At 43.8% G+C, this 12,829-nt stretch overlaps 1 protein-coding gene across 1 annotated transcript in view; it reads right to left on the bottom strand.

The window, feature by feature from the left end:
* Positions 1-11,613, bottom strand: part of TBC1D22A (TBC1 domain family member 22A) — a 98,520-nt gene extending 86,907 nt beyond the window's left edge. The window contains exons 1-3 of the mRNA XM_066634138.1: positions 11,436-11,613; positions 5,698-5,754; positions 549-886 (exon numbers count right to left, since the gene is read on the bottom strand). Coding sequence (XP_066490235.1) covers positions 549-886; positions 5,698-5,754; positions 11,436-11,497 — 457 coding nt within the window. The 5' untranslated portion in view covers positions 11,498-11,613. The remainder of the gene's footprint in view (positions 1-548; positions 887-5,697; positions 5,755-11,435) is intronic.
* Between the last annotated feature and the right edge of the window lie 1,216 nt (positions 11,614-12,829).

Here is a 12,829-nt window from a genome sequence, read left to right as displayed (position 1 = left end):
CAACAGCCATTAGTAACCACACATGACAAACAGATGGGAACTACTATTTCTCCAACAATCCCAAAAACATCAGCAGGATACTTTCATAAAAACTAGTCTGAGAACTATTAACTTATCTTCCAGAATTTAAATTTGTTTTGGATGGACAATGTGACCCTCTCTATTAGTAACAGTGGGCCCTTGGTATCCACAAGGGGCCCATTACAGGAGCCCCCCCCCCAGATACCAAATTCAGTGGATAATTAAATCTGTAGCTGGAGGGTCTCAGAACATCTCTTGTTGTGACCAGAAGTTGCCAGCGTGAACTGGAAGTGACCTTCAGTCACATCCAGAAGGTCGTCTGAGGCCCTCCAGCCATGGGTTTGGCAGCCACGGATACTGAAATCCTCTGATGCCCAGCCTGCAGATAAGGACGGGGCACTGCGCTCAACTCTTTATTTTGCATTTTTCAAGACATTCAAAGCCTCTTGAAACATTCATCATGCCACAGCATTCAACAAGTTACAGACGTTTTACGTGGCAAATGGGATTTCCCAAACATGATCTACCTGCTGCATTTGATGCGTTGCTTTCACTGACAGACTTAACCAGCCGGCTGTCACCACAAGCAGATGAAGGCTGGTCTGAAGGCTGCCGCAGTTGCTCCTTCTCCACCTGCTCCTCCTGCAGTTTGTGCTGCTCTTGTAATTTGCTGTGATTCTGAATTACTCTGTTAGCCGTTTCCATGACTACATCAGTGTTAAGACTCTCCGTAGCCATTGCTAAAAGTTCATCGTCGTCGTCCCCAACATCCCAGGCGTCGCTGGTGTTACTTTCAAATTCTTGAAACGTGCTGATTTTCTTCAGTTTCACAGGAGTTGTTGGCGGCTTGGCTCCAGGTTTTAAGCTGTTTAAGAAAAGCCATATTCAGAACACATTTTGAAGTGATACCTGTTGCTTATAACATTGTTTGTCTCAAGAACTGGTTAATCCTCCCTAAAGTAGTAGCACATGTTTTAGATCAAGAAGAATGCCAGTATAGCACAACCTCTGTATCCGCAGGCGTTCCATTCCGGAACATCCCATGAATAGCAAAATCCACAGATACCAGGTACGCCATTTAAATACCTTTAAAACAGCCCCTCAACACACACACACACAGCCTCTTTTACTTTTGTGCAGTGAAACCATGTGGTTTCCAAACCTCCCAAGGGCCAATGATAGCACTAACGATCCACTTCTGAGCTCCTCCCAGGGTCAACTGAGAATGCACCACAAAGAACCAGGAACCTCCACACAAACTAGATACACCCGTTAGTACTATTTTTAACCCTTGAGAGGCTTGGAAACCATGTAGTTTCACTTCATGGAAGTAAGAATGGTTATTTTCGTGTGGTTTTTTGGGTTATAAAGGTATTTAAATGGTGACCCCCATTATCTACTGCCACCTATAGTGAGAAATCCATGGATCCCGGATCCATGGATAACAAGATCGCACCTCTATTTCCATGATTAGATAGCTGTACTGTTTTCCACAGACTTCCATGGTATCTGGCGGAGCGAGCTGCCTTTTTGGAGAGTAATGAAACTTCTGCAGTGGAAGAAGGAAATCTGAAGAGCAAACGAAGAGACTATGCCTGGCTCTTGGAAAGTACTATTTATTTTCTGAATAACACCGAACTCAAATGTTTTCTTTGGAGGCAGAGGATCATCTTATTCTAAAACAAAAATTTACTCAAAACTCACTCTAGGACATATAAAACTACATCCTTAAAATATTTTCAAAACTATTTTTAAATTGAGCAACTTCAGATTCAGATCAAAATATCTGATCAGCCTCAGGAACAACATTTCTCCATCAGTGTTATTGGTGCACATGCACCCACAAAGACAGAACAACGATACTAAATGGGTTTAATCCATTTCAAGGAACACCTCATCTCAGATTCTGCCACTGCACTGTGCACATGCTACTCTGGTCCCTGAGGGGCCGGACTAAAATGTTCATTTAACCCAGCATTTCTCACGCTACAGCCACCAATTAGTTGTCTCTGGGAAGCCCACATGCAGAGCATGAAGGGAATAGCCCTCCCCTGCGCTGCCCCTCCCACCTGACCAATGGATATTCAGAGGTATGTATACAGATTTTTCATAGTCACATGTTAGTCATCTTTGTCAAAAGCCAGCAAGAAATCTCTGCTCCATGAATTTGTCTACAAATCAAACTAGACATGCATGCAAACATATGTTTCAATGAGAAGCTCCTCTCCGTTGTTGTCAAAAATAGCTGGGGGGTCCACAACTGGGACACATGGGGAGCCAAAAGTAATCCACCCCCCTACAACAGTGATTAGAGAAAACTGCCCGTTCAGAGGGCTATTTCAGGCTTTATTTGAAATAGGGGGACGGTGAACCTCCCTCTCCCCACATCTCCTAGTCCCAACTAGGGTTATCCTCCCAATAGACAGTTTGTGAGAAAAAGAGATAGACTTCTGGCTAGAAGAACACTTGCATAGTGAATCATCTGCATGCCCATCAGCTTTAACCCTAATCCTCTTTTAAAGCCAGCTAGGTTGGCTACACAAACCCAAAGCTGCCAGTCAGACTAGCCATTTCTTCCCCCTCCCCATGTCACCTCCTAATGCTTATTCCAAGCACAATCCACCAGCATACTCTGTACAAGCCCCATTAAAATTTATGGGAGCCAAGCAATGCTTTTTTCAATGGGATTTGCATAAGAGAATTTCCCAGTGCATGCTGCCCTTTATGTTTTAGGGTTTGCAAAAGGAAATTTTTGCTAGCATAATAATAAAAACAAAAATAGGGCAGGTTTAATGAGATAAGTCAAGAAGTAAATGGAAAAAATAGGTCAAATAGTCTTTGTTGTTCCTTTCTTTCCTTCTCCTGCATTTCATAGACCCAGAGTTTCATACAGTGTACTAAATAACATTGTTTGAGCATTCAGAAAAGATCTTTGCGTTTTGTTTATTTTAATAGGTAAAAACATTGCGAGTCATTCTTTTTTAAAGAGCATGTAAAAACTATCTGAACTGCAGACTGCAAAATTAAAGTAGCAACTAAAGGACCCCAAAACACCCTAAAATAATATCCAAAGAGGGCCCTGCAATCTTGTTAAGATTTAGCTACAGCTACTGTTGATGTTTTATTTCAGACTGTTTAACAGCCCAATCATGCGCATATTTCTTTTGCAGTAAAGCCAACAGTGACTGGCAGCGTTCAATTCCAAGTAAGTGTCCTCAGGATTGCAGCCTATTGCTCAGAAAGCAATTTGAATACATGTAAAACTTTTCTTGCTCCAGACAAGTAAATCATGCATCCCATCTTGCCATTCTGAAGATGCTAATATTTCACTAATTAATCCAAGTCCAATATTTCACTAATTAATCCAAGTGCATTTGAGCCATGCTGTGTGCCAAATAGAATAAAAATGTTTTTAAAGCCTTACTTTATTTTATTTTTTTGTACATGATGGAAAGCTTTCTTTAAATTGCTATTTTTCTCAAATAAAACTTGCATTTCATTGTAGGACTTACTAGGCAAAAATACAATTTTAAAATAGAAACAGAAAAGTGAGGGTTACTTTACACTTATAATTTGAAGGTATATGTGTTACAATATTATAGCTATACGCCTGAAAAAAATGTAAAGTGCGAAAGTGGCAAACATTTTATCCGAGTGCACTTATTAAGGGAACATGACTGCCAACGGTTCCCTGTTGATTATATAGCTTGGATAAACATATCTCTACATAAAGTGCAAAGAGGTCCCAATTATTTTGAATCCAAAATAGGATAAATGCCTTTGTTAAGACCAACCAAAATATGACACTGTAGCCCACAATTTTGATTTCTTCAGAATTCTTCTTTGGGCAAAACAGGGTGTGAGTAGAGGCCACCTGACAGATAGTAGCCTTAGTGCTGGAGACATACTCAATAATTAGATTACATATTTTCAAAGCTCAAAAAAGAGCGAGGGCGGGAGAGAGACGTTTCCAGTCCTCTGCCCAAGTGGCTCTTGGTACAAAGCGATGCAGCAGATTGCCTTGTATCCAGCACAAGCTGGTCCAACAGTGCAATCTGAGGCAGGTCTACTCAGAAGTCTCACTGAACTCAATAGGATTTACTTCCAGAGATGAGCGTATAGGACTGTGGTCTAAGACACCTGGATAAGATCACTTGCATTCCATCTCAAGACTGTGGTTAACTGCACTTTGGGGGTTTTTCCATCATGCTCCACTTCACCTATCCTTCACCTGAAGAACCACCAACCCTCCACCTACATTGCGATATTTCAGTTGGTTCCAATACATGGTTCCAATACAGATATTACCCCATTTCAAATGGATCAACACAGCCTTCTGTGATTTTTTCTAATTATGTAGATTTCCAAAGTGTCCCCATGATCCTGTTAATCTTGTCAATCTCAAGAAAATAACACTAGCTTCAGTTAACTATTATGAATGAATGAGAGAAGCAAAAGTGGTTTTGAACATGTACGCTCAAAAGACGACTTCTCTCCCTGCCTTCCTCCTGCCTCGGTTCTGATAAAGTATCTTCTGTTTTCTTTTTCCTTCCTGAAAGGAGTTTGCAAAGCAGCAATTTTGTACAAGCATTGGCAGGTTATCTTGCTTTTTGGGTAAAGGGAAGACTAAATATGCAGCACTTTAAAACTGGTTGTGCCTTATCTATTTAAGTAACGATCCTTGCAAAGGAAAAGCTGTACAGGAAATAGGAAGTGTTGCTTCACTGAAAGTCAACTTGTGCATTCTTTTTCACCTCTTGGTTCTGAAGGGGCATAACAGCAATGTACAGTTAACTTCCCAGGTACTACGTAGAAGACAACACTCTCCATCTCACCCTAGCCTTCCCCTTCTATAGGGCTTCGAGAGTTATTTTTCCTGAAAGTATCGATTTTGTTCAAATATGCGAGAAGCTATAAGCTCTTGGAATTTCCCCTGACAAAGAACTACAAACCATGTCACTTGCTGCTGTTGGGACCACATACAGAATTTCTCTCTGTTGCAATTAGGGCTGAAAGGCACCATCAGTTATTTAACGGGAGAAGGGATAGGCGGGTAGGAAAGTTAGGCTGCCCAGCTTTTTCTAGCCCAGTAGCAGGACAGTTTTTAATTTTAAAAAAGCAAGCGGTCTGGTACCTTTCTCCAAACCTCGGTACACTCAACTGTCTTTCATGCCCAATTCTTTGTATACCGCATTACACCTGCTAAGCAGCACTTGCCAACTCACCAAGCTTAACATATTAATTTTAAATAAAGCAGAATACCAATTGGCCCTCCCAATAATAATCTAGCATCAGCACACAAAAAGATAGGCATATGCTAACCCAAATTTTTAGTAGACTTTTTGTATTAAGATACCATTTAACATGGTACAGCATTATAGATCACAAACCAATTAAAACATTCCATCCACCAAATGGTTTTTAGGTCAAGATAAAGTACTTAAGTAGATTTTTTTGCCATAATATTGAGGAAAGAAGGCAGCAACATGGACAGAATCAGAAAATTACCAAGGCTGCAATCCTATACACACTTACTTGGAGCAAGTCCCATTGAACTCAATGAGACTTTCTTCTGATTAGACATGCACAGGACTGTGTTGCGATAGCATTATTTCAACAAACAACCAAGTAGAAAGGAAATATTAAAGCCCCCTTTCTATGTTTATTACAACTTACATTCCATGCAACAATGGATCGAAAGGAGGATGCTGGGCTCCATACACATGTTGAATACTAAAAAAGAAAGGAAAAAGTTTAGTACAGTTCGGAATTGTCTTCAAGAAAAAAAAGACAGTTAAGTATTTGAGCAACCTGAAACAAATGTTCCTGTATATAGCTGACGGCTCAGAAAAAGCCTTTAAAAAATCAGTTCTTTCATTTATTTCTGAGAATAGCTGAAAAATGTACAAAAACCATGGTGTAGTAGTTAATTTTGAATGCAGAAACTCTTCACAGCATTCCCATAACTATAATAAGAGCCCATAAGTGGGGGGGGGGGGTGGAAGAGGGCAGGGAACTGTTGCAGGAAAATATGGTCACCTGATCTGTATCCCCCCCCCCCATGGCTTTCCCCCTTCCAAGCAGTTTGCTCCTCTTACAAAAGTAATTGCAGAGGTTTCACTGATTTTAATAAATTTATTAAAACACCATTATTTGTTGATTGATTTTAGTGCTTCTGGACCACCCTCTTATCCCAGAATTATTATTTCCAAATATGACAAACTTTCAGTGAATTTCATATGCCCCATTCTCCCCTGAGCAGGAAGGGGAAAAAGAAAGCCTCAGTCATATCCAAAACCCATCCTGGGCCTGAAAGCCCTACACAGAGCTTCTCGCACATGCACCAGCAATTTTGCTGGCACAAATCCAAATAGCGCCATTGGGCAGGTGGGTCCTTAGCACAGGGAACATTTGTTCCCTTACCCTGAGGAGACTGCTAGCCAGTTCTGTTTCAGTACCGGATACAACATGGGTCATGCAGCCCCACAATGCCAACATTGAATAGGATCAGGCTGCCCGTGAGTTATCACACCAGAAGTCTTTCTAGAACACAGCTTACACTTTACTACTAGAATAAACCAGTTCTCATGAGCCCCTAACCAAGTAGCCCACATTTTCCAGCTTATAGAATATAGCAAGAAGTTTGCAAGTCCCATCCAAAGAGCAAAATAAATAATACTTGTTATAGTGCAGCTCAGCTGTATCCTACATGATGGAGAGGGTAACCTTAGGCCCTTTAATAGAGGCAGTTATGTTGTTTTTTTGTGTCCATCATAGAGAAATGAGGTCAGCCAGTTGAAGACAAAGGCATTATACATCCCTTTAAGACTAGATAACAATAGCTATGTTGAGAAGGTCTGCAAGCACTCAGTCATGGACAAAGACTTCAAGTTTACAAACAAAAGACATCAAAAAATGTTATCATCCATATTAGAAATGCATTCAGATACAACGCATTTGTTTACATAAACTGTTCTATACTGAAAAATAGACCTTTGGGCTTCAGCTCAGCAAATGGGAAGAGGGTCATTTATTGCTGTTTGAACACCCACCTGTTTCCAAATATTGCATACTGCTTAAAGAACATAGATGGCAACCGCTCTACTGGCAATTATCTGCCATGAGTTTCATATACTAGCCCAAATGACAATCTCAATTGGACAGATTATTTCTACCAACTACAGCATCACCACATAAGTAAAAATGATAGTAAAATAAATATCACCACTACATACAGCACTTGTCCCAAACTTCCCAAACCCAATGGCTGTTACTCATTAATAGCTAGACAAACAGGCAACTAGAACCACCAACTAGATTTACAACAGTCAAATGCCCTGCCTGTCCACAGTACCTCTTGAGCATGTGTGCAGAAGATTCCTCTGCAATATCTTCAAGGGACTCTCTTCTTGAAAAACCACATGCAACATGCAAACATTTACAGTTTACTGCCCTTGATACCACCCCTCCCAATTAGAAGATCCGCTATCTCCATAGTGTACTGAAATTTACTTAAAATATGAACATATCCTTCCCCAGTCTTTCCCTGCCTCTACATCTCTCCCCTTCCTCTTTTTTTCCCTTGTGCATATCAGTCTGTGAACCTTTGGGACAGGAAGCCATCTTCCAAAGTGTATAGTGCTATGTAAATTGCTATGTGTCTAGTTTTATGTGTACAGTGCTATGTAAATTGATAGTGCTATATAATTATTAAGTGCATCTCACCACATGCATTTTTTGAAATAGAGTGCAGTACACCTTACTCAATACAGTATTGGGTTAGGAAAGAAAACCAGTACATGGTAGCTCTCTCTGTGCTTGACGTATCTATTATGGACACACCCAACCCCAATAAGGGAAGTAGCTGTTGCTGGAAAGAAGTTGTGAAAGTGTCAGTGGCTACATTTTTCCCTATAACACATAGGTAGAGAAGCAAAAGATTTATAGATTGTAGCAATCAATTTTCATATCTTGGTTTGTTGAAAAAGACAGATATCTACTTACTCTTTTCCCTACTCTCCTAACACATGCTGTTGGTGAAACATCCATCCAAATACCATCTACCACCTATTCTGGCATACACATACCCAAGTAGCATCCACCTGGTTCCATCCTAGCCTGACAGCCATTCATATATTCTTCAGTGCCTTCTTTCCTTGTCATAGATTGGGGGGAATGGGTGGGGGGTTATGTTTCCACCACCACCCACAGCCACTCTGACACAGGGAGCCACGATGACTCCCTCTATAGTTCCAGGTTACCCAGGCATTCTCAGGACATGCTTTTAATATCAGTGAAGCTGATTAACACCACTAACCACCCTGAGAGCAGCATAAACTCAAAGGGTTTACTCCCATGATTTTAATGTAGCCTTAATGAAGTAAGGGTTCCAATTAAAACTGGAAAGGGCTATAGGAAACCAGCCAACTGTTAGCTATTCTATATTTATTAACAAAAACTATATCAAGCGTAATGCAGTGTGCATGACATCAGTGTAAAAGTGCATCTTTAAATGGCATCTTACCATAGTCAGTTTTTCTTTCAAAACCATTCCAGCCACCTACTTCCTCCTTACCCCACCCCAATTAATTTCCATCCTTGTCATCTAACACATTCCCCAATGACAGATCTTTCAGACAGAGATACTAAGAAGAGCTCCAGTAACTTATGACAAGGAAAACCCCACTACAAATAGCTTTACACATCATCTGCAGAGGAAAAAAACTGCATTGGAGAGGGGCTGTAGCTCAGTTGTAGGGCACCTGCTTTGCAAGCTGGCAGCCCATTCCTGGCATCCCCACCTGGGGAATTATTTCCCGCCTAAAACCCTGGAAAGCAGCTGTTAGTCAGTGTCATTCCTAAGCTAGAAGAACCAATGGCCCAATAAATCAGAAGGCAGCTTCTTAGGTGCCATGTGGTGAATCTGTGCTAAGATCGCTCACACTTCGAACATGGCGAAATTATAAAAATTCACGTGCTCCAAAGGTAACTACAGGAGTTCTTCCTCCTCCCCCCCCCCCCGTTTCCATAAATCCCTTATCCATGGTTCAAAAGTTTCCTGCCTGTGATTGCAGCCCTCCTGTTGCCATCTCTTCTCACTGGTTCTTTGCTGTCTGCAAAAGCTAAAACGAAGCAAGCAAATCATGTTATTTTTCAGCCCTCCAAGTCACTTCCTGGGAGTGCTTCCTGCTATCATTTGTAGATAGCAAAGAACCACTAAGATGAAGAGGAGGACTACAATCACAGGCAGATACTGTAAATCAGGGGTGCTCAAACTTTCAACTTTAGGGATGCTGGACCTTTAACAAGTGTATAGAAGAGAAAATTGCAGCAGATGCAACTTGTCATCCCACAGATGACAAGCTACACCTACTGAAATTCTCTCTTCTATACACTTGTTAAAGGTCCAGCATCCCTAAAGTTGAAAGTTTGAGCACCCCTGCTGTAAATCATTTGCCCAATTGAGGAGATGGTTGAACTGCCTTTTGGTTTACTGGGTTTTTTGGTTTTTTGGTTTACTAGGGTTTACTGCTATCCACAGTGGCAGCTGGAACTTATCTCTCACGAATATTGGGGGGGGGGGGAACACCTGTATTCTTCTGCTTCTCCAAAGGACACTCAATGGCATACTCCAGCTCATCCTCCACTGCCAGCTAAATTCAAGTAGCCACCTTTGTAGGCTTCCTTTACTATAACTGCACTTTGGGATTATCATCTGTTTTCATGGCCTTTTAAGCACAATGGGAGAACATTCAATAGATGCAGTCACCTCCTCTCCAGGTATTAAGAAGCAATGATGGGGAAAGCTTTTAGTAAACATCAATGCTCAGCACACAGTTGGCTTACCAGAGAAAGAGTATAATGCACACAGCCTACCAATTCTACAGAAGAAGGAAGCTAAGCAAAATCTGAAAATGAAAAAGGAACACACTCCACACTGCCTTCTTCCTCTTCCTATAGATTGTTTGCAACCAAAACCTGTGCACAAGAATATAAAAGTGATCATTTTGAAACAGATCAGCAGTTCACCTAATTTAGCTTTCTTTGTATCAGTGACTATCATTAGCAGCAACTACCTTACACAAGAAGTCCACAAGCCTGTCACAACTCCCAGCTACTGTCAGAACACAGACTTCCTATTTAGCAATCATTTAACTGAAGTGGCATAGAGCTGAGCTTCAGACCAAGAAGCCTCCAGGTCAAGTCTCACCTTTGCCACGAAGTCACTGTGGCCATAAGCAAACCACTGCGCAAGTCATCCCACATACACTGTATGTTCTATGAACACGGAGCTGCCTCATAAGGTTATTGTAAAGAATACAGCAAGGTAAAATTAAGCCAAGTGCTTTAAACACACTATGGCCCAAATCCTACCCAATTTTCCAGCACTGGCATAGCGGTGCCAATTACATGTGCGCTGCATCCTGCAGTTGGGGGCACTCGCAGAGGCCTCCTCAAACTAAGGGAATGTTTGTTCCCTTACCTCAGAGTTGCATTGCCCTTAAGTCAGTGCTGGAAAGTGGGTTAGAAGTGTGCCCTAAAGCTGTGCAGAAGTGCTAGCTGTTACCAAGCCCAGGCACAGCCATCACTGATGCCACCCTTGGTAGACTTATCAGTCATGAATTGAATCTGCTTTTAACAAGAGGTTCCAAAAGCATCCAAGCTTTCAGGTGCCATCACCACATAAGAGCCCCACTGGAGCAGGCCATAGGCCCAAGTCCAGCTTCCTGTATGTCACAGTGCCCCACTAGATGCGCCAGGAAGCACACAAGGCAACAAGATACCAGCATCCTGTCGCCACACTCTTGCGCCTGGTATTCCAAGGCAGCCTCCTTCAAAACCAGGAGGCTGCATTAACCCTCATGGCTTGTAACCTGTGTTGGACTTTTCCATACCAATTTCCCCAATCCTTTTTAAAGGCATCTAGGCCAGGCTGCATCACCAGACCACGTGGCAGGGAGTTCCACAGGCTAATTAAAAATACGGACTTGGAGTGACAAGAGAGGATTCCAAAGGTGTCTAAGTTTTCAGCTGCCAGTGGCAAGGAGTCCCACAGGTTAACTGCAAATACTGACTGGCAGCAGCAATAACAGGGAGGTTGCAAAGGTGTCTAAGCTTTCAGGGGCCAGCACCCCATCCAGTGGCAGGGGGTTCCACAGGACTTACTGGGAGTGCCGGGGGGGGTTTGCAAAGGGGTCTAAGCTCTCAGGGGCCAACACCGCATCCAGTGGCGGTGGGTTCCACAGGCCAACTACAAGTACTGACTGGGAGTGCCAGTGGGGGCAGGGGCCGTCACCCCACCCAGTGACAGAGTCCCACAGGCCAGTCACAAGGACTGGGCGGCGCTCCGGACGCCTCGGGCGCGCCCAGTGGCCGGGAGTTCCGCAGGGTCCCCGGGCCGCCCCGCCGCCGACCTGCCGGGCACCCGGGAGGCGCTGCGCTTCCAGAACTGCTTCCTGCCGCCGTCGCTCGCCATGTCGCCGTCACCGCATCGCCCCCGCGGGCACTGCCGGGGCCGGCGCCTCACTCCGTCCCGGCCCCGCTTCCTCCCGACAGGGGCCGGCGCGCCGCCATCTTCGCGCCTGCCAGCAAGCCCTCTCTCCGTTGGCCGCGCTGCGCCGCCGTCCAATCGCGGGCGCGCTTGCTTCCCGGAGGGCGCGCTCGCCCAATCGGGTAGCCGCTGGCTCCGCTCCGGGCTTCGCGGCGCGGCGCGGCGGCCAATAGGAGGCGGCGGCACATCGGCGGGGCTCGCGCCGCGTTCCGGCTCCTGATTGGCCGCGCCGGCCGCCTTCGCTGCCTCTGTGACGGCAGCGGGAGCGCGCGCCGCGTCTGGCGGGAGGCTGCGCTGCAAGCTGTGCGCGCCCTGCTTGGGGAGGGCTGCAGGAGCACTGGCACTACCAGCAGCTACTCCGAGGATACTAGCAGGAGTACTACTACCAGGAGCACTACTACTGGTCCCAATATTGCTGCTTACTCCTTAATGGTACTGCGTTCCTTATGGTTACCAGTAGCAGTGCTGCAAAAAAATAATTAATTAATTAATTAACAGTATTTGTATACCGCTTTTCAACTGAACGTTCACAAAGCGGTTTACAGAGAAAAATCAAATAACTAAATGGCTTGAAGTTGGTGGCATGAAAATTAGAAGACAGGAACTCACATTTGCACATGGTGTTTTGGCACCGCAGCCTCACAGCCCTAATCTAGGCGTGTCTACTCTGTAGTAAGTCCTATTATAGTCAATGGGTTTTACTCCCAGGGAAGTGTGGATAGGATTGGGCTGTAAGTCCCCCCAAGCACAAGTATCTGCATTTCTTATTAAATATGATTGCGCTTCTACCTGATGGTAGACCTGCATCGATATCCTAACCCCATCCATCTCCAGTTACCACTATCATTACACGCCTTGGTCTTGCCTGCTTAAACAGCAAGTGTGGATCCAAAGAGACCCATGTTGGCAGTGAATGCATTCCTCAAAATAACATAAGAAGAGCCCCACTGGATCAGGCCAGAGGCTCATCTAGTCCTCCTGGTAGGCTGCTTGCACTTGGTTGTCAGTTTTCAAATAAATGGAGTGGAGCTAAGTGCATTAGTTTTATTCTTTTAAAAGTCCTACCTTTTGATTGCCAGGCTGTGAGGGTTTGCACAGCCTTCTGCTAGCGGAAAGCAAATCCGTATTCCAGGATCTACTTACCAAGATGGCAAAAGCAGACCTTATTCAACAAAAGTCAGCCATTGATGTCTTCCTGTGACTCCAGTGAAAAGGATTTCTGGCCGCCCTACTGTTTACTGGCCAGATTGCAACTGT

Source organism: Tiliqua scincoides, chromosome 7 (genome assembly GCF_035046505.1).
Source record: "Tiliqua scincoides isolate rTilSci1 chromosome 7, rTilSci1.hap2, whole genome shotgun sequence".
NCBI classification, from domain to species: Eukaryota; Metazoa; Chordata; class Lepidosauria; order Squamata; family Scincidae; genus Tiliqua; species Tiliqua scincoides.
Note: the sequence above shows the minus strand (reverse complement) of the source record. Positions and strands in the feature narration are given on the sequence as shown.